The sequence below is a fragment of the Vanessa tameamea genome, chromosome 18, assembly GCF_037043105.1.
Source record: "Vanessa tameamea isolate UH-Manoa-2023 chromosome 18, ilVanTame1 primary haplotype, whole genome shotgun sequence".
NCBI lineage: Eukaryota > Metazoa > Arthropoda > Insecta > Lepidoptera > Nymphalidae > Vanessa > Vanessa tameamea.
In genome coordinates this window covers 9,749,912-9,773,328 of record NC_087326.1, presented here as the reverse complement: position 1 = coordinate 9,773,328, position 23,417 = coordinate 9,749,912, and the positions used below count along the sequence as shown (strand labels likewise).

The window sequence follows — 23,417 nt, the reverse complement described above, 5'->3', positions numbered from 1 at the left end:
ACGAAGCGACGATCACTTCAAGTTAAATACCACCTTTGTTTATAACAAGCATTTATCCAAAGTAACTCAAATCTATTCCGTTTAATTTACCGTTTAGGTTGACTTTAAATATGCCTACTTTCTGCAAAGCATAACAATCACCTTCATATAATAGAGCGCCGTGTTGTATAATATTACCGGTTAAATTCGTGACTGACTTATTCAAAGCATCGTCAACTATCTAACTGACTTCTCTATTCGTCATTGAAACGAGTTTTTATTATCTCTACGTAGTATTAAACAATGTCGTTTCCTGCCGTCTGTGCGCTTAGATCCTTTAAACTCCGTAACGGATTTAAAAAAAAAAATGCTCTTTTTTATTATTATATATCAAATAAAGTTAAAGAATTATCTCGTACCTTTTTCTTTTACAATTTCTTATTAATCTAATATTCGTTACTTAAACTATACGAAACAATCGGATAACCTCTGATAACAATCGGATACTTGGTGGTAGGGCTTTGTGCAAGCCCGTCTGGGTAGGTACCACCCACTCATCAGATATTCTACCGCCAAATAACAGTACTCAGTATTGTTGTGTTCCAGTTAGAAGGGTGAGTGAGCCAGTGTAATCACAGGCACAAGGGACATAACATCTTAGTTCCCAAGGTTGGTGGCGCATAGGTGATGTAAGGAATGGTTAATATTTCTTACAGCGCCTTTGTCTACGGGCGGCGGTGACCACTGACCATCAGGTGGCCCATATGCTCGTCCGCCAACCAATGCCATAAAAAAAAAAAAAACCTCAAATAATTTCGTATCCAAAACGGTAAAACATTATTCATACATACGTATCCATAGGCAGATCCGAAATGATTTTTCAATAAAATCCCTGGTTCTCATTAATATAACATAAAACATATTTTAGAAGAGAAGAACCGATAATTTCAACTATGGCCGTCTATGAACCCGTATGAAACCGGGACAGGTAACTAGTCTTACATATAAAAAATATGTTGTTTTAATAGGTATGCTTTGTGACCATGCATTATTTACTTGCTTGAATAGAAACATGATACAGATGTTGTTTACCTGCAATTCTTAATCAAATCATCACCAAAAACAAATAAAAAAATAAGTTATATCGGACTAGAATACAACATGACAAAGTTGCTTGCTAAGCTGCTGATTAAGTTTCAATCATCTTCCTCCTGACCTTATCCCAATTTTACTCGGGGTCGGAGCAGCACGTCTTCTTCGTCCACACTTCTCTGTCGGACGTCATCTCACAGGTAACATTCTTTCTAACCATATCGTCTAGTTTTATATTTTCTTTATTAAGAGTCTGTAAATTTCCCACTGCTGCGCTCAGGCCTCCTCTCCCTTTGGGGAGAAGGTTTGGAGCATATCCACCACGCTGCTCCATTGCGGGTAGCTGGTGTACACATGTGGCAGAGTTTCGTTGAAATTAGACACATGCAGGTTTTCTCACGATGTTTTCGTTCACCGCCGAGCACGAGATGAATTATAAACACAAATTAAGCACATGAAAATTCAGTGGTACTTGCCTGGGTTTCAACCCGAAATCATTGGTTAAGATGCACGCGTTTTAACCACTGGGCCATCTCGGCTCAAAGACGTTCAGTTATATTCCACATAATTGAAAAATATTATTACTCAACTGTCCTATATACTCGTATTTGCAAATTCTTAAGGGTGGCCCCTCACTATCAGCTCTCGCCTGTAATGTAACCGATTTTGAGCGTTAGCCTGCAGTCAGTTCTTTTACACTGTAATGCTCGATGCCTCTCTCTCTTTCTAATGTTACAAATCGTAAAAGCTTGCTCATGTAATCCTCCATTGTACTTCTCACTCACTCATATAAAACTCGAATTTGTGAAATGAAACTGTTATAATACATGCAAATGTTGCCAGTGAGGTGCCGCCCTAACACAAAACAATCCCTTCTGTTTGATCGTCCATGACCTGTAGTATTTTGGCATTTGAAGTATCACAACATCCTGTTCTTATAAACGTTTCTACTTTGCTTAAATATTTTACCGGTATTTCAGCGCAGCGAAATAATCTTCTGAGAATGTGATAAGCATAGGGTTGCCAGACTAAATATTTTAATAAAAATTATACGAATATTATAAAAGAAATGAGCTCAACGATAGTATTCATTGTATTTCATAAATAATATAGACACACATTGTAGGTGCATATATGATTGATGAAATATAGTATTTACTGATTTGCTTGTCGCTGTCGGTAGAATATAGATTTCGAGTATATTTATGATAAAATGGCGTTTTAATCCTAGTAAGAGTATCAGTGATTGGTGTACTTGATGGTAGGAAACGAGGTTTAATTGGCTTAGATTTTTTTTTGAAAATTGAGTCAACAAGAATACGGGCCATTTGGGTTGGCCGATATATGTCACTGAAATTATATAACTGAATAAAGAGGAAAATTGCTGAGAATATTTTATATCTTATATTAGATTACTAAGCGAATATTATAAAAATAAAGTGTTGCCAACCCTACATGTACACGACATTATTTAAATTAAATGTCTACGTGCAAAATTTACTAGATTAAAAAATGATGGCAGCTTTAGGAAGTCCATAATGTTAGGTACATATTTGAGAAAAAGTTACGTTAAAATGACGAAAATATTTCGTAATATCGAGGATACAAAAACTCTTGCAAATATTTAACATTAATGAAAGTATATTTGTATCGGCGTTCAATTTTTTACTAGGATGCACGTCTTGCGATCTTTGTTGTTATAAAGAAAATCGAATATAGATAAAAAAAAAAATTTAGATCTTTGACCCCATGTGTTATTGTCGAAAAATTTATTTACTAAATTGACGTGAAATTAAGCGATTACGCAAATAATTAAAACGAAACAAAATTTTCCAACTAAATTTCATAAGACTGTTATGTAAGTTCATTTACATGAGGTTCACTGACATCGGTGACTTCAATATCTATATCACCAAGGAGTGAAATGGAATGGATGGATTAATGGTTGTTAACACGAATGTTAGCAATTTTTCCCGGAGCGAGAAATGGATTAGGGCGCCAATTGTAAACAAAATGTCACTTTATCGTAATTGAATCGAAACGTATCGTTGCCATTCAGCCGTTGTCCAATTCTACTAGAACTATCCAGCAGCGGTTCGGTCGAAGTTGAATCTAATTATCCCAATTAATTTACTTATATTTATTTAAATAATGTAATTATTAAAATATATTTAGTGCTTTTTTTTTTCACTTAAAATTAAGAATTTGGTAAGAGATCGATGTAACTTTAGTAGAGTCATTAAAATAAAATGAACAGGCATACAATTGATACATGATAATTCTGGGGTTATATGGTTAAACGTAGGAATAAATATAAACGAAAATATAAGAAATACGCATCCTTTACACGCAAACAAAAATATAAGGTCAAACTCAAACTCAAACTCGAATTCCTTTATTCAATATAGAAGCATTACACTTACTTATTGATAGTCAAATTAAACACTACCACCGGTTCGCAAAAGGAAACACCCTGACCTGAGAAGAACCGGCGAAAGAAACTCAGCGGGTCTTTTTTTTTTGGCAATCTACATACATACATGGTACATTGAGATTTTATTAAATACAATTTAACTATCTAAACGTGTACAATTTAAATATGTAAAATGTGTCAGTTTCCGATATTGTTACATTAATATGGAAACGAAATCATGTCAATTAGGTGGTTAAATTAATACGAGCAACGATACTCGTTAACCGTTCGATTGCGTGGTTGTACAGCGAATCAAAAATTTAAAACTACTGGCAACATTTTGATATCAATTAAAAAATTCTAACATAGTTTCAACAGAACTCATTTCGTCATAATAGAAATGATTTCCATTTAATTGCCCAAAACTAATTGAAGATACTGTGGTTATTTTGATGTTGCACATGCAAACCGGCCAAGGTTCTCGCGGTACGTGATAACAATCAAATGTCTGTTTGGTCAAATGTTTACATTGGCGAAGCGGACATTACACAAGTATACTTTACGGTATTAGGCAAAATTAAGCTTGATACAAATGAATAACCTCACCTTCAATTTTGGTGTATTATTGATAGGAAATTTTAGCACTACTAGTCCTGACCGAATATTTGGCAAGCAGGGCCAATCTGAAGCCAACTATTTAGTATGTACAAATGAGTGCTCAAGTGTTGGTCAACTCTTTATTTACTTTCATACTCCAATGCAGAATTAAGAATGGGAGCTACTAATGACCGACCTTTCCGAAAGGAGAGGTCGGTCATTGCAGATCTTACTCTAACGCGACGTACACGCCTCGGAGTCATTTATTAGGGAAAAAAATTTCGATATAAAGTATGAATAATAATATAAATACGGATTCATTAAATACATTTAAAAATGCAAATTTGAGTTCAAGCTAAACACTGCGTTAAAACAGCAACATTGTATGTGAATTCGTATTGTTTAGTTCATCTGAAGCATTTATACTCTTCCTTATTACAAAATTAATAATGAGCTCCGTTACGAGTGTTCGAGCAAGTGGAGCACTCATCTATGCCCTTACTCTCTTAATCCAATACGACAACAACCGGACGCAACTAGGAAAATTGAGGCGCACGGAAGTCTTAATACTGGTATTATATTTCCAAACATCGAAAAAACTATAAATTTAATTTGCCTGAATCAGGTCTTGAAACTAAGACTTTGGGATGTGTGGAGCTATAAGCTAACTACTAATTCAACAAGGTAGTCATATGTTTATGATATTACAAATTTAAATAAGTCCCTACTCTACATCAGATTGTGTTATTTTTATACAAATCGACTATTCAAGCCAAGTCTTTGTCATTCATAAGCATGTTAGGTTTCGAAATAGCAGAGATTGTTAGATAAATCTCTTGGTATTTGCGACCGTTAACTTGAAATAATGAAATCGTTTATAAGTGGGTTATTTGCAGTTTAAACACACCTTGACTTCATGGTCCTGTGCACCTGTTCGCTTTCAGTCTTTACGCATTTATTAACGAATCTAGTGTTTTCGTAAACTCGTTTTTAAATATTGCCTAACTAGAACGAAACCTAAGGCGGGTATACACCTGCAAATTTGTTATTTATAAAAAATAAAAATTATAATAACAACTGTTGAGTTCTACACACACCCTAGAACGTCAAGAAGATATTATATTATTATTAATGTTGTAAAATCACATATACATAATCATCTAAACACAAATCTAATCTTTTTATGAAATCAACAAGACCGACGCAGTTTGTATAAAACGATTGTCACCTCTTTTCGAAATTGGTCATATTTAAATCGAATAAATTTAACTTATTTATGTAGAAGACATTAGACAGCTTTGACCTCCCGCAAAACTTTGCGCGAGTCATACAACTACGAACTTAATGACGTAAACGAAATAAAATGTTATTGATATTATATACTAGTTTTTCTACCCTGAGCTACTCTCTGACGCTATATAGCACAAGATTGTTCCTCGGGGAAGTAACAATGATTCAAAGTTACAATAAAAGGAAGGAAGCTTTTTTATATTCTGAACGCGGAAAACAAAGAAGTATAATTATTTAGTAATAGAGATACAGTCATACATTTATCATTGTTTAGATAATTATGAACTGTGTAAGATTTGAAAATACGGACAAAATTCGTTGAAAACCTTATTGGTACTTTAGGTAAAAATCTCTTTACGTTGTATCCAGAGCCGAGATGGCCCAGTGGTTAGAACCAGGCAGGCACCACTGAATTTTCATGTGCTTAATTTGTGTTCATAATTCATCTCGTGCTCGGCGGTGAAGGAAAACATCGTGAGGAAACCTGCATGTGTCTAATTTTAACGAAATTCTGCCACACGTGTATTCCCCCAACCTGCATTGGGACAGCGTGGTGGAATATGCTTCAAACCTTCTCCTCAAAGGGAGAGGAGGCCTTAGCCCAGCAGTAAGAAATTTACAGGCTGCTAATGTATGTATGTATGTAATAACCTGTTGTATCGAATTGTAAGATTAAGAGAATACAGTGTGCACCTGATTTTACACACACACCTGTGGAGTTGGCTAATATATATATAATTAAATAATAACTAAATCTATCCTCAGAACGTGATTATCGTCCTGTTAACTTTAAGTATCATATATTATATAACCATGTAAATAACATATATTACTACGCATTTCTTGACTATGTAACTATATCAAAGACTATGGTTTCAAAAAAAATCAAACCAAAAACATTATTTATTTAAATATGCTTATAAAAGCACTATTCATTCGTCATGTTACAGAATTATAGGTAAAGCTGCTCAAGTTTCTATGTAGACTCTATATCTTAGCAATTAATCTTTTTCTTTTTGTAATGGTCTTAATAATGATCATCATAATTTTAATTAACTCTTTAATGTTACGTTTTTTAAAATGTGAATTTCAACAGTGTGTCCCAGACCCTAAGCTAGAACTCAACTGGCCTAGTTACAAAATTTTCGGTGATTAGCGTTCATAATTCATGCAAAACTATTTGTATGGTTTCTGGTCGGTCTGGTTCCGAGATTTTGTCTTTATAATTAAACCACATAGCTAACACGAATTCCTATCCTTGTTTATTATCTAAGTACTTTATTAACGGCTACTGTTTATGTCGTGGAATGTCCCTCAAAATTGTTGCAAAATCTATAGACTATATTATTAAACAGTGTTATACATTTTCAAATTAATGAGTTATGTATTATCAAATGAAATCAAAATATACTTTATTCAAGTATGCTTTATAATCACCTTTGAATGGTTATATTAAAGAATTGAATTAATCTTTAAGATACCACCGGTTAGGAATGTGGTAGAAGTTACTCTTTCCAACATTTGAAATACAAAGTATAATTAATATAAATATATTATAATATCCCGCCTAAAAGTTAACAAGTATTAGCTCCGTGCTTTTCTATCATCTATATAATCTTGTGTTGAATAATATGCCTTATTTATTAGTGATTTTTAAAACATTTTTTTTTTTAAATACATAGTAGTTAGCAATGCCTTATTTGAATTTGCGACTATTAACATCGTACACCGGTGCCCTATTGACGCTTTTTATGTTATGAATCGGCAAAGTTATAATAATCTTGCATTTACCTTACTGAAATTGTTTTTCTTTGTATGATTGATAAATGATATATATTTGAAATATAAATTATTTATTCAAGCCCTTTAAAGTGTTCTTATTATTCGGTCTAACTTGATGCTACTGTATATTATAAGATATAAAACAGAACGAATTGTAGAAACAATAAACTCAACAACATAGACTATGCTAATTATTAGATGCGATTTTTTTTTTCTAGCGTACACGATCACCAAATAATAATTGTTCTTGTCAATGAATTTTACATATGGGAATTTAATTTGCGACAAGCTAGTTTTGAATGGCCGCTGGTTTTAACCGATGATTGGGAGTTCAAACCTGGACGAACACATCTATAATTTCATGCGCTTGAAATTATCGTGAGGAAACCTGCATGCGTTGCATGATAACTTGCCTTAATTTACTTGAAGCTGTTTTTAAAAATGTTATTATTAATCATTCATAGAATAGATAGTTATTTTCCAAGCATGACCTTACTCTAAACGTTTATATGTGTTTTTCTGTTCCAAAACACTAATACACACACACACACACATTGCGCGTGCACATCAATCATTGTTACACTTATTTTACAATAACCTTCGCGTATGTCGGTTATGAATTAATCAACATAAAAAATAAATTTAAATAACCACATTGACATTACCTACATTGAACTAAAACTACTTATTTCTAAAACGTCGTATATGTTTCAATGTACCAATTAATGGCAAGTTTCTGACCCTCAGACTCTGTTAGGGTTGTCTGGGAAACATCTACTGCTATAAACTTGGTAGTAGAACCGTCTGGGTAGGTACCAGTCACTCATTATAATTATATTCTACCATCAAGCAGCGATAGATAATATCGTTGATGTTGCGGTTTGAATGGTGAGTGTGCCAGTGTAACTGCAGGTACAAGGGTCACAACGTTGCAGTTCCCAAGCTTGGTGGTACATTGGCCCATTTTCCAGTATGACATGATAACTTTATGACATAAAAAGATTGCTTGTATTTTTATTTCACTAATGTTTGTGTATAATCAGAAAGTGGCCGTGCATGTGTGTCCGTAATATTATTAGAGACAACATTGGTCACACAATGATCGACACGATCATATAATTTTGAAACTTTTTAATGTTCGCGCACAACCACTCTGTGGAACCAGCTTTCGCCGGCGGTATTTCCGAATCGATACGACTTGGGAACCTTCAAGAAAAGAGCGTACTCTTTCCTGAAAGGCCGGCAACGCACCTGCAAGCCCCCCGGTGTTGCAGATGTCCATGGGCGGTGGTAGTCACTTTCCATCAGGTGAGCCTCCTGCTCGTTTGCCACCTACGACATAAAAAAAAAATATATGTTACTAGTGATTGCGAAGTAATCGAAATTCGACCATGATAATTGTCGGTAATTTAAAGAAAATTTAAATCAATTTGCATCTCATGTTTATCGGTAACACTGAAGCCCACTATCTGATAAACCACGATCGATCTCACGTCGTTACAGAATAGCGATAAATACGAAGGAGATGTTTTGTTAAAGCAACCTACGCTTTATGAAATTCTGACGGAACGTGCGCTAAGGCATTGTTAATATTCATGAGGCAGTCCGCGGGCGAAAGTATAGCTTTAATGAACACGGGGACCGTAATACCCAATAGCGTAATAATAGTGTTACGGTTATGATTGATTGGTAATACTTTGATTTAATTACATATATTAGAATATTATACAAATAAATGTAACTCTGTTCGGTGTGCATTCACAAATATAATCTAATTTGTGTTTTGTTTTTTTGTTGACTTTATTCTCAGATTAATCGTCACACACACTAAGATATTTTGTAAACGCGAGCGTAACGCAATACTAATGCAATACATTGTGGCGGGGCGCGCCTTCGTGAGTGAATAGGCGTATAGTCATTATGTTTTAATAGAAATTACATATATTTTAATTTCTATGTGAAAAATATTTTCCCATCGAATTCCCTAGGTTTGGAGCTCAACCACCACCAAAAGGCTCCGAAGAGCATTTGACATTGCGGACAAAGTTAAATGAAAATCAAAATAAACTTATTCAAGAAATCGATAGCAAATACTTTTGAATCAATTATTTAATTAATTGTGGGACTAGTATCGGTTCCGGAAGATTCAACGGAAAAGTAGCCATCTAAGTACAACTCTACTAGATAAAATGTAATCTGTATATCTTTTATGAAGAACAGCATTTTTTTGACCGTCAAATGAGCCACATTAGCTTAGACATAGGAAATTAATTTATCAGGAATTTTAAAATATAATCAGAGCTTCAATTATACTAGTGACGCAGAGGGCAGAGCCCAAAAGGCAAATTTATCAGAGAAGACAAAATTTTAAAAATAAGAAAATAAACTTCGCTTTATCGAAAGTGTTTCCTTATCATCCAACATATATATTTATATATATATATATATATAAATTGTTTTCTATAAATGAGCAATTTTATTTATTTGATAATATCGTATCCACTTTCGATATTATACAAGATTTCGGTAATGAAGTGACACTTATAGTGTCCAGGGACAGTGCTAAGATTGAACTTGACATTGAATATATCGTAAACGCGCCACCAAACTTCAGAGCTATGTACTGTGAACAAATAAATAGAAAAAAGCCCTTTATGCCTAAATATAGCTGTATGGTGGTAGAAAATGTAATTTCAACCTACTCAGACATACCACCAAGCCTTACTAAGTAAATAAGTATATAGGGACACTTTTAATATATGATTTCACCCCGTTACATCGTTAATGATACAGTTTCGGTGTCGCAATGGTCAGTTATGTGAGCCGCACCTATCTAGTATCGTATTATAAATTTCGTATACATTAATATTAATGTTAATTGTACACTATTTGTCCCGTTTAAGGCTCACAAAAACACCTCTTAAATATGACGTTCTAAATTGACTTACGTTCTAATACACTTAGTTAAGTTACTGTAATATATTAATAATTTATATATATATATGTAACTCATAAATTCACTTTCTCGTTTATAATATTGTAGTTAGGATGGGAATGAAATCCTGAATGGGATGGAATTTCAGAAGTTTTTCTTTTAAGTACTCCTTCGGTACGTATTGTTAGGAACTCTCGTACACACAAATTAAGAAATAAGTATTATACATGGTGTTACGGTTTATGCAAGTACGTCTGGGTGGGTACCACCCACTCATCAGATATTCTACGAATAGGAGTACTCAGTACTGTTGTATTTCGGTTTGAAGGATGAGTGAGCCAGTGTACAGGTACAAAGGATTTTATACATCTTAATTCTCACGGTAGGTGGCTGATTGGTGATGTGTGGAACAGTTATTATTTCTTACACCGCTATTTTCTATGGGCGGTGGTGACCATTTTTCATCAGGTGGCCCATTTGCCCGATCGCCTACCTTTGCTAGAAAAACAAAAAATATATATACACTTAAACCTTTCTCATGAATCACTTCGCCCATTTGTGAAAACCGTATAAAAATACGTTTCGTGCGTGAATTTATTTGCCCTGTACTGATTATTCTGGATTTTATGAACAACTTATTATTTCTCAAAAAGTTAAATTGCTAATGAACAAAAAATACACAAGATGCATTTGCATTTCCACTGCAATACAAAAGAAGTTCTAAGAATATCACAAGAAATAAGGTTACTGTAACGACTCCAATCACACGATAGATCACAATACGAAAACAGCGTGAATCACGTAAATAGTCTAATTCCCATGAACAACTATATTTTTATTACAAAAAAAAATCATCCTTATAACATAGAACATAAAGACTATGTATAATAATTGAAGCATTTATGGACTAAAGAAACAGTTGCATAAGTCGCAAAATCAGTTTTTGTTGTACTGCTCTTTTGTAAAAAAACGACTTATGTTCGCAATGTCTCGGCCCAGTTGGTAAATGGATACGTTTTTGTGATCAATTAGCGTGTACATCGATATTTTTATTGAATGAAAGTAATCCAATAATGTCGTCTACAAATTACATATTGTAATATAGTTTAAAAAAAATAAAGTTCGTGCAACAACACAAGTAGAACAAGAGAAATTGTTTAGCGTTTCACTCAAACGTTGCATATAGAAATTTTATTTAAGGCTTAGACGTTAATTGAAAATTATTTTGTACACATATATATTGTTATTTATTTAAACTAAAAGTGAAATGTTTGAAAAACCATACGAAACTGTGCGTACGAATAAAATTATACAACAAAATAAAAATCTGAAAATGTCTCACTGCTTACTAGAAGCCTTATTCGTGTTAAGGAGAAGGAACTTTTTCCCCGGCTTGCTCTAGCAAGGATTCAACTGTCTCGTAATAAATATCCCGAGGAAATTTTCTTTTGCCTGTGATAACGGTATTAATTATAAACAAAAATTAAACACGTGAATCTCAGTGCTTGGATTTAAGCCTGTTGTCGAGTCGGAGTCGAGGCTCTGAATTAAAAACTGATTAAATAAGAATTAGGAATTACTATCATAAACAACTACAAACCACTTACAAACTTTTGCTTGTGCTATATAACCATAGCACCAATATCAGCATTTAATTAGCACGTACTAAATTAGATATTAAAGAAATAAAGGCTTTCCATTGATCAGCTTTTGAGAATATAGAGATATACCAAAACATATAAATCATTGCTAATCCAAAATTACAAATATATGTATTTAATATGAACGGACATAGAACTCACGATCTTTAATATAATCTTAAAGATTCAGAGTTAGAATGATATAGAATATACAATACTGCATAATCTAAAAATTGTATTAAATCCAAACTTTGATCTATAATTATAATCAATAATTATATTGCATAACTACATGTCGTACGCGGCTTCTCTCCCGTTTTAAGGGTTAGTCGTCAGTCCTAATTCTATGTCCTATATCCTTCCTTGGTGTCCAAGCTTGCTTCATACAAAATTTCATCAATTTCGACTTAGTAATTTGACCGTGAAAAAGCAACAGTTCGACAGACAGACTTACTTTCGCATTCATAATATTAATAGGTAGAGATGAATGGTCGAAACGTTTTAAATAAACAAACAAATAGCAAACATTATGAATTATTTCTAATCAATAAGTTTAATCAACAAATAGTTTTAATTAAAACTTATATAAGTTACGAAACCGTAATCATATTACTATGTAACATTAAGAAGGTCATGTTTCAACTTGACCTTAATATATAAGGTCATATTACTGAAACTAGATGCACCGATAAGGAACTTCAATACTTCAAAAAAAAAAATTTTGTCTTTTTTATAGAGACTGACGCAATATTTTCCGCAATTGATGTTAATTATATTATCATTGGCTCTTCAGTTCTAAAGAATTCTGTCCATTACTATACGCGTGTGCAAGCCTGGGTAGGTACCACCATCAGATATTCTACCGCCAAACAGTAGTACTCAGTATTGTTGTGTTCCAATTTGAAGGTGCACGTGAAGATCTAAAAGCGTCATTCTTGGAATAATATCTAATAGGTTGCAAGCATTACTTAATAATGTTGTGAGGAAAGTCTTGAGCATAGATGTGGATGTAAATAGAGGTAGGGGACGACCAAACAAACGATGGATGGATTGTGTGAAAGTGGATATGGTTAGAAATAATGTTACTTGTGAGATGACGTCAGACAGAGAAGTGTGGAAGAAGTAGACATGCTGCGCCGACCCCAAGTACAATTGGGATAAGGGCAGGAGGATGATGATGATGGGTTGATAGCAAGTGAAGCTGTTGTTATATTTTAATGGCAACGCTGGCCATTCTGAGAGACACGATAACTGCGCTGTGTTGCAAAGAAAAATGCTCCATTTATAACTCTCATATATTCCATGAGATGGTAAAGCCGAAACTACCGGAAATAGTTCAGATGCAGGAAAAACATCGTGGAAAATTATGCCGATATCTGCGTGTATTTAAAAAAAATCCACTTTCACGGCCGCAATGGAGCAGCGTGGTGTAATTATCTCGAAACGTGTACCTAAAGTACTTTGCCATTACTGAGGAAATAAAAACCATCAAATTACATATTGGTACTATCCCAATGGCAGAATGAGAAAGCAAACTTTAAATGTACATATTCCATGAGATTTACTTAATATCTTTAGTATATTATGCACTATATTTTCTCGATATGTATATATATATTTATGTTATATATTCCACTTTAATTTTACTTCCGAAATCGAAATCAGAATCCAAAACTTCGGCAATCCATAATTCACGAATTCATAGTAAATAGATTTAGATCTCGACCAATGAATGAAAGATTAATTCGATGTCAGAATTGTTTATCTCTGTTTTCTCCTCTAGCCATTGGAATTGACAATACATAAATAAATTCACAGAATAAATTTGTCAACACCTCAACATCATGATATGTTCTAAGAACACACCTTGAACCCACTCATGGTAACCATTATATTACTATGACCCTGTGTTTTGCACGCATGGTAAAGATTTTCATGCTATTTTATGCCAGAGATCTTAATAACAATCATCATGATATTACGAACAATGCAGTTCGTTTTAAACATAATTTTTGTATTGTATTTTCAATCATCTTCAAAGCTAATTCGTTTGTTTTTTTTTACACTAGCCAACTTCCATGGATATTCGTGCTTAAACGATCGTTTTCGATGTCAATACGAGATACGATATATTTTTTATACACAATAGATATTCTCTCAATAGGACTGATATATACAAAAGTATCATGAAACTGTTTGCTTTACCAAGTAATAGTTAACATCAATCCAAAACTGCATTTCTATAAAGAGTAAAGTAACCATCAGTCAGTACCATCTGTAAATGTTTCACTGCTGGGTCATCTCTCGTATCTTGCAGAAGATGAATTATAAACACAAATTACGTATTAAATTCAAACCCACAATCTTCGGCTAATCTGTATGGGTTAAAAGATTAATTACGTAAAAAAGTCTGATTCAACCCTTCGACCCTCAATCTTCAGTTAATCTTTACGGGTTTTTAAGTCATCCCCATACTGATATCAGAATTACCCTACTATAACACAAAATGAAAGCTTATTCATGAAACAAAGGCACTCAAACTTTAGTACGTGAGCATGACGAGGAAAAAAAACATAGTTTTTTTCGATATTAATTAAACTTCAAGTAAACTAGCGATTTCCAAGGCTTACGTTACGGTAAGCAAACAGCAAAATTATTATGATCAGCTAAGTTCGCTGTAAGGTAAGGAGACAAAGCAATTTTGCATACGATATCTTAAAAATTACACATCCCAACGCCTTTGTTTCATTGTAATTAAATGTCGACAAACGTTGTTAGATTACAGAGATTTTTTAATGACAATATTTTGTTCTCAATCATTGAACGCGATACAAGATCTTAATAAACGTTATTTGTAATGGATACTGGATTGAGCTCAATAATTAAATCTAATATTCTTAATATAAAATTGTATGAATTACCTTAATTTTATGATCGCTTGGTAAAGCTTTTTCGCTATTGGGCTTTTTTTGAAAATTAATTTAATTTCTTTGTGATGAGCGTTTAAATATGTCCATGAAAATAAGGTAGAACTGCACAAATATTTTTTTTTACTTAATTGTCGTCGTTTCTGTACAATTGTTTATTACAGTTCGAACCATTGATATAAAAAAACATAAAAGTTAACCTCAAAAGTAATATATGAATAAATAACAATTTTAAAACAATATAAATTACAAAATCTAATGTAATCATACTTACATAACTTATTTTTTAATAATTCTTTAAAATGATTCCTGGTGAAAATTATATTAGACTCGAGCAATTGTGTAATTGAAAATTAATACAAATAAAACTGCGGTATCTGACAGATGTGAAAAATCGAAATTATGGAAGAGTCGCACAGGCAGGGCTACGCACATTTTTGACACACCGTATTAGAGTTCTATACTAACCTATAAAGTGTCAATGCATGACGTTTGTAAGTCGGTCTGATCTACTATTGGTTCATGTTTCATGACGATTCATCTCGTTGAGTTGAAACATGTTTCATAATGTTTCATCTCAACGAGGTGAATCGTCATGAAGCTCAATTAGTCTTCAAAACTGATTGTGGCACATAAAATTAATGAATTATTTCCGATTAACTTTTGCAGCCACTGCAATATATCCAACTATTCTAATTTTCCACGTCTTGTTATTTATATACCTATATTAGTAGCTAATTGAATTCCTCATTTCGGCTTGACCTACATAATTTATCGAGGACTTCGTTCTGTCGAATTTTCGCCGACGACTTTCGTCCATTCCAAGTCGATTGACACCTTAGTCTTTCCGAAAGAGGCCGACCGTTCTTCGATAAATAACGCAAATCAAATACTCTGAAACGCTTATTAAAAGTAATCCTACATTCCATTTTATTTATTTCATATTGTTTCTATATTTAAATTAATATCGGCGTTTTATAAGATATTCACAGTTAATCGAGCTAAAGTTGATAGCGTGACTGATCATGAATAGGTTCGGTTCGGGGTGTCACAACATCCTTCACTTGTTCAATTGTCAAGGTAAGTAATTGCATTTGACATTTAAGTTCGAATTGTAACGGAATTTGAAATTGTATGAATGATATGTCACTTTTGAATATACAATGGATTATAATTTTCTTAAATCAAATCGTAAGTTGGTACGAGCAATTGTATTGTATGGTCGAAGTCATATAGACCAAGAAATATCGGAATTTTTTTAGATATTTTTTTATGACAAAGATAGCCAAACGGACTGATGGGTCACCTACGCGCCATCTACCTTCAGAACTAAGATGTCCCTTGTGCCTGTAACACAACAATAATAAGTATTGCTGTTTGGCTGTGCGAAACCGCAGCTTTACCAGCTAACCATACATAAGAAATATATATAATATCATGAATTGATTTAAAATACTGAATATAGTCTTCAAGCTGAATAAATAAAAAATTGATAACCAAATCGCAATTAAACCATCTTATCAATAGAGCCTGCCTCAGGTTTTCCAAAAATTCCTAAACGTCAATTCTATATAAAAAAAATCTACTACCTTTCACTAATACAAAACACATTGTCTATAGCCTCTAAACCAAGAGTGGGAAACGCTTAGCGATATATAATTTTATAGTCATTTTACTCATCATAGCGTAAAGTGTGATGTATGAGACGCAAAGTGCTGTGTGATTTCTACCAAGTGTAATTATGTAATAACATCGGAACAGCCTTACATACCTTTTATAATAATATGACAACACTATTTACCGTGTGATTTTACTATTATGATTATCTGTAGGTTCGTTTTTTTTTTTTTTATAGTAGTAAGGCAGACTTTTAAATAAACTAACGAAGGAAAAGTGAGCCTTAAAAATTGCCACGACCATATCTAACAATTTCCTTATAGTGATGGATGAAATGAAATGGAGCCGAGACCCGAGTATTAGAACGCGTGCATCTTAACCGATGATTGCGGGTTCAAACCCAGGCAAACACCACTGAATTTTCACGTGCTTAATTTATGTTCATAATTCATCTCGTGCTCGACGGTGGAGTAAAACATCGCGAGGAAACCTGCATGTGTCCAATTTCAACGAAATTCTGCCAGATGTGTATCCACCAATCCGAATTAGAGATTTCTCCTTAAAAGGAGAGGAGGCCTTAGCCCATCAGTGGGAAATTTACAGGCTGTTAATGTGATGTGATGATGTGGATGAAATCGATAGTTGAATTTCTAAATAATAGTTGAAATAAAAAATACAGAAGTTTTGTAATGTTAGCGAGAAAACGTAATTATCCGCAAATGATTCGGTTATCTCATTACGTAAGCGAACCACACCGCGTAAACACTTTCATTGTTCCAGGAGATATTGCGTTGGCCTCATCTCTACTCCGTAACCGTTTCAGACCAATTTCATCATTTTTGTTCTTTATGATAAACGAACATATCTCACAGACAGTATCAATCACCTTCGATTTACTGTTAATACTTTCTTGGACTAAGCAACGCCTATAGACGTCATAAATAATGACAGCTATTGTATCTAGGGTACCTTTGAATGTGTTAACATGTGAGAATATACACACACATTTACTTAATATATATATATAGATCCTTATATAAAAACAGTATCTATATTTATAGTGACCAATATTTATTTGCGCGATTTGAAAGTGCTATCTTTGATAAGTTAAACTTTTATGTCTCGAACAATTATATTTTTGTATATTATAGTATTATTTTATATCTATCTAGTTAAATTGTAGGTTACTCTTTAAACCTCCATGTCATACAGACAGGTCACCTAACTAATTAATGTGGATTAACCTTAACTCCTTGGGGTATCGTCGAATCAATTCCTGTAGAACTTATTATGTAAGAACAAATTTAAAACTCACCGCAGAACATGATCGTGACTTGTCAGAAAGTGTTTAAAATATATTATAACATTTAAGAGATCAACATCAATATTGCATATCACTGGAGCTAGATACGAAATTATTTCTTACAGAACAGCAGAACTAGCACAAACTTATACTAAAAATCAAGACATTGTGATTAGATAAATATACAAGCCAAACAAGCTGACGTACACCAATTGGTAACACACAAACCCGAGCAAGACTGACAAAACCACTGAATTTTCAGGTGCTTAATTTGTGTTTATAATTTATATCATATTCGGCGGTGGAGAAGACCGTCGTAAGAAAACGTGCATGTATCTGATAAAACTCTGTCTCACCTGTAACCCAGATTGGAATAAACTCCTCATAATAAGGCCTTAACCCAGTAGAACTGTAATTTTCCTTGTAGTATTATTTGCTACATACAGCTAGTATTATTTTAAAAAAATAAATGTTCGGGATAAAGCTGTAAGTAAAGGCTAATTCAAATATATTTCTTAAGATATTTGTCATTATTGACTTGAGGTCGACGAGAAAGTAAAAGCTTATAATGCTGTTAGATCATTTAAGTAACGGTAAATTTATTGAAAACGATATAATAATATTTTTGTTATCAATGTAACTGTAGAAATTTTGAAAGTATGGGTACTTTTGTTTGTAATGATCGTACTTAGTATTGTTGTATTCCGGTTTGAAGGGTGAGTAAGCCAGTGTAACTACTGATGCAATACATAACATCTTATTACCCAAGATTGGTGGCGGCTTAATGATGTAAGGATTTTTTAATATTTCTTCAGGCAGCGGTGACCACTGACCATTAGTTTTCCCATTTGCCAGCCTACCTATTGTAATAAATACAATATTTTTTTTATTAATAAACAAATACTATTGATTGATATTGATATTTTGGTTATGAGTTAAATTGAAGTCAAGAAATTTTAAATTAGTAAGTGTTCTTCAGACAACATAAAGCGAATGTGTGAATCACGGCAAAGATTCGTAGAAAGATGAGACATTATACAACGACTAAATTCGTCACGAAATTTTCGAAAGTTAAGTTTGAAAAAACATTTTAAGTGGACAAGGAAATATCGAGATAAAGAGAATGCTCGAACAAGGAACAGAGTATTTATAATTTTTAAAGATAATAAATTATAAACAAACAGTCTCTATAAGAACTTATCGTGTGGACTAAGATGTAAGATAATCGCGTTTCTCATTTAAGCTCATATATGTATTTATTGACGACCTCCGTGGTCGAGTAGTGTGTATACCGGTTTTCATGGGTACGCCACTCCGAGGTCTCGGGTTCGATTCCCGGCCGAGTCGATGTAGAAAAAGTTCATTAGTTTTCTTGTTGTCTTGGGTCTGGGTGTTTGTGGTACCGTCGTTACTTCTGATTTTCCATAACACAAGTGCTTTAGCTACTTACATTGGGGTCAGAGTAATGTATGTGATGTTGTCCAATATTTATTATTATCATTATTAGCAAGAGAACTTTTTTCATTTCCATTATTAGACGATGTGAATAAAAAAATCTAAAATATGCCCATTCGTACATTTTTACACAATTATCATTTCTATACATATTATTTAATATCTATCGTTTTTATTAAGAAATCGACGTTTACATATACGTAGTTTTAATTATTCAATCGTTGCCTTTGTTAATTGTGGTTTACTTAGAGAATAAGTAACACACAAATGTTTTAAAATTCAAATCTTAAATCTACAAACGGGTACATAAATAATTAAAAACAATTATCAAATTAATGATATGGTCCTTGTTACATGACTGGTAATTGGATTTTACTACATGACAGTTAACTAATCTCATACAAATGAATGCTCCTTCAAGAAAATTGTTGTATTACATACTTGTTATAAAAAAAAAAACTACAATAGATTCAAACCTTGAAATATTCTACTACGAATATTATTTCTGAATTTTGTCGACACTAAAAATCTTTAACTTTTTCATGTTTTTTTTATATTTGTTGTAACGTCCTGCACTTACAAAAGATTAGCTGGTTATGACAAATCGTTGAATTATGTGTCAATTTCTTGTTTTCAAATCCGGTACTTCCCCTAGTCCAAATCCAATGTTATTTTTCAAAAATCTAAAATTCGAATTTGATCATCTATTTCATAATATTATAGTGCGGACATACGTAATAAATAAAACGCAGCTAAAACTTGGTCCAACCTCCGGTTCCGATTGAGCGCAGCGTCCGTGTGAAAAGTGTCTATTGTCGAAAAGTGTCGAGGCTTTTTCCTAGCTAATAACTTCAAAACAATAGTTTATTGCTTGCCATTTGAATCGAACGAGGCTAAATCATGAGGTTTTAAAATTTTAATATTCCAATGCCGTTACGAATGCTTCCTTAAGTATAATTATATTACTAAATTTTGATGGTTTTAAATTATTCGTTATTTGATAACAATGTACAACTTAGTTGTTAAATCTATTTTTAATATTTCGTAGTGTTGCATGTTCAAAAATTAATGGGATGCTATTTATAATGACTAATTACAATCGTTCTTTTATCAGTAGAGCTATTATAAACAATCGCCTCCTGGCTGTTTCTTTGTTATATAGAAAATTTGTAAACAACTACAAAATCTGTCAAAAAAACCCGCGTCGTTTCCTTTGTTGTAACTCTGTAGTAGTTTTAATTTGCCAGTCAATATGTCTATTCCAATATTCTATAGTCTATTCCAATCGAAAATGGAATCAAGATAAACAAAGTCTTATCTACGAATCTATTTCTGGAATTGTTTTATACATAACTAATTGTCAGCCGTGGTGTTAAAGGATTGACTGACAAGAGTTAAGCATAAAAAGTAGCCTTGTCCTTCCTTGGGATTCAAATTTGCTTCATAGCAAATTTCATAAAATTATTTTCAGTGGTTTGATCGTGAAAGAAATAAACAGACAGACAGACAACGTTACTATCGCATTTATGATATAAGTATAGATTATAGGAATTATATTAAGCCTTTTACTAAAATAACCTCTGCTGATGATCCAAGACCACAAAATAAACAAAAAAGCTTTCGCCACTTTTTCGCAGAAACAACCCCAATATTTCTCCCCGAAAAGGTTTTACATTTTGAACAGATATTTTGATTCGTTAACTTGACTTTAAAACATCTGAATATTTGCCATAATGTTTAATCTTAAACACTCAAAAGCTATACTAATATAAACTGTTGAATATAAATTGTTTTTCATTTGTTTCAGGATCACTCGCACCAACTCCTCGATCATCTTTCTGAATCAGAAAAGCTCTTTCTATTTGGTGCCAATCATGACGGTAAGTATTTTATTAATTAGTTACACGACACAGGGTTAAAATAAGCCAAAAATATAGTATGTATGTAAAGAAAAAATGTATTATTCTTTAATTTGAATTCCGCGCATCAACCGTCATCGAACGCGCAGTGACATGACAACTAATTTATAAAAAATATAATTATGAAAAATATTATCAATCTCGTAATTGTATAAAGTAAAGTATAAAGTATCTTGTGATTTAGGAACAGACATTGTTAATAAATAAACATTAAATGTCGTTTCTCTTTTTACAGAGAAACTCAATTGTGTTTCATTAACTGTGTCGTCTTAATAAAAAGAATACAAGAAAAAATCTTATAAAACGACATTTATTGTAAAAAAATGGAGTCGTTGAAGTTTACATTTGAAATTAAACCATCAATAGACGGAAAGTCAAACTATATCGCCATAACCGCAATTGCCACAAAAGATGGAAAAGTTTTCGTTATGCCTGAAGAATATCAAGCAGTATCACTTCACAAACATATCCAAACCTCGAAAACCTTCTTTACCGTGAAAAATACATTAAAGAAAAGATATCAAACTAGAAGTGTTTGGATAAAAACAACACAGGATATACTACAAACATATTTTGATGAGGATGGAAACATGATGTTTCAGGATCAATTTTTAGAGGAAACTACCCAAGAACAAATGACTATTGGTAGTAAAAGGTGTTCAGAAGATCCCATAGTGAAAATTTTGGAAACATTTGTTAAAAATCAACAAGACAAAGAAAAACAAAGTATTAAAAATTTAGCTGACAAGTTTGTGATTGGAAAATTTGATGGTAAAAGTTCGAATGCACACCAGTGGATGGAAGTATTTGAAAAAGAATGTACAAGGTTTAGTATCGTAAAAGAAGAAGAAATAATTGAAATCTTCAGATTATTTCTTGAAAAATCATGCACTGATTGGTATTCTTCCATGATGATGAAACTTAGCTTACATTCCGAGTGGTCAAAATGGAAATCATGTTTTTTGGAAACATATGCTAATAGAGGTTGGACTGCTAGTAAGTATGCTTTATCTTACAAATACCAATCAGGATCTTTACTAGAATATGCAGTAAAGAAAGAAAAACTTTTACTAGAGGTAAGAAAAACAATAGATGAAGGGACTCTTATTGATATCATTGCTGCCGGCTTACCAGATTTTATAACAGACAAAATCAACAAAGACCAAATCGTAGAAACAAAAAATTTGTTTAGTGAACTTGGAAAATTAGAACATTTAGTTTCAAGAAGAAAATTTATTAAGAAGAAAGAAGATACTAAGCCAGAGAAAAAAAAATGTAGCATTTGTGAAAAATTAAATAAAGGCGTACGCTATCATTCAGAAGATTCTTGCTGGTTTAAAACAAATTCAAATACTGAAAAAGATAAAAAGCAAGTAAAGCTCGTTAATAATTCAGAATTGGAATGTGAATTGCAGTGTGAAGATCCAAAAAACTAATAGTACCGCCATTGATCAAAGTGAAATTAGTACTGAATAAAAATGTTGAAGTGTCTGGAATCTATGACTCTGGGTCTAACGTTTCGTTAATAAATTCTAAATTGTTAAAAATAAAAAATAAGGAAACCAGTCATTGCAACAATACTAATTTAAAAACGATTAATGGCGTTAAAAAGGCAAATGGAGTAATAACACTTGATATAGCCATCTTTGATGTGGAAAAAAAAATGAATGTTTTCGTAATAGACAAGGAAAATTTCGATTATGATTTTTTAGTGGGTCTTGATTGTATAAAAGAATTTTACCTAGTTCAAAACGAAAACTTAAAAATTACGCAGAAATTACCTATAAAAAGAAGTGAAATAGTTTCCAAGGAAACAGACAAAATAGATATAGTCTCTAAAGAGATTAAATATGATAATTTAATAAACTTCAATGAAGACATACTTGAAGAAAAGTTCAAAATTTGCATAAATCATTTAGACTTTCAAAAACAGGCCATGATTGATAAATTAATTTCGAAATATAAGTCTGTGTTTGCAAAGGACAAATATGACATAGGACAGGTAACAGGTTATGAAGCACACATTGATCTACTTATAGAAAAATATTGCTCCAAAAGACCATATCGTTGCACAATAGAAGATAAGAAGGAGATTGAAGATCAAATTGCAAAATTATTGGAAAGAAATATAATAGAAGAATCATATAGCCCATTCGCAGCACCAGTCACATTAGCTTATAAAAGAGATGAAAACAAAAGATCAAGATTGTGCATCGACTTTCGAGACTTAAATAAAATTGTTGTGCCTCAATCACAACCATTCCCTCTTATTGACGACCTAATACTAAAGACGAGAGATTGCAAGTTTTTCTCAACGCTGGACCTAAACTCAGCGTTTTGGTCAATTCCTTTACGTATCACAGATAGACACAAAACTGCGTTTGTGACGCAGGAGGGACACTATCAATGGACCTGTTTGCCATTTGGTTTGAAAACCTCCCCAGCTATATTTCAGAGAATAATGTGTA

The 23,417-nt window shown here is 32.7% G+C and overlaps 1 protein-coding gene across 1 annotated transcript in view; it reads left to right on the top strand.

Annotated features, from left to right (window-relative positions):
• The window catches only part of LOC113398485 (A disintegrin and metalloproteinase with thrombospondin motifs 16-like), a 58,830-nt gene that overhangs the window by 24,205 nt on the left and 11,208 nt on the right, over window positions 1-23,417 (top strand). Inside the window, exon 2 of the mRNA XM_064217723.1 lies at window positions 20,838-20,910. Within this exon, the coding sequence (XP_064073793.1) occupies window positions 20,838-20,910 (73 nt within the window). The remainder of the gene's footprint in view (window positions 1-20,837; window positions 20,911-23,417) is intronic.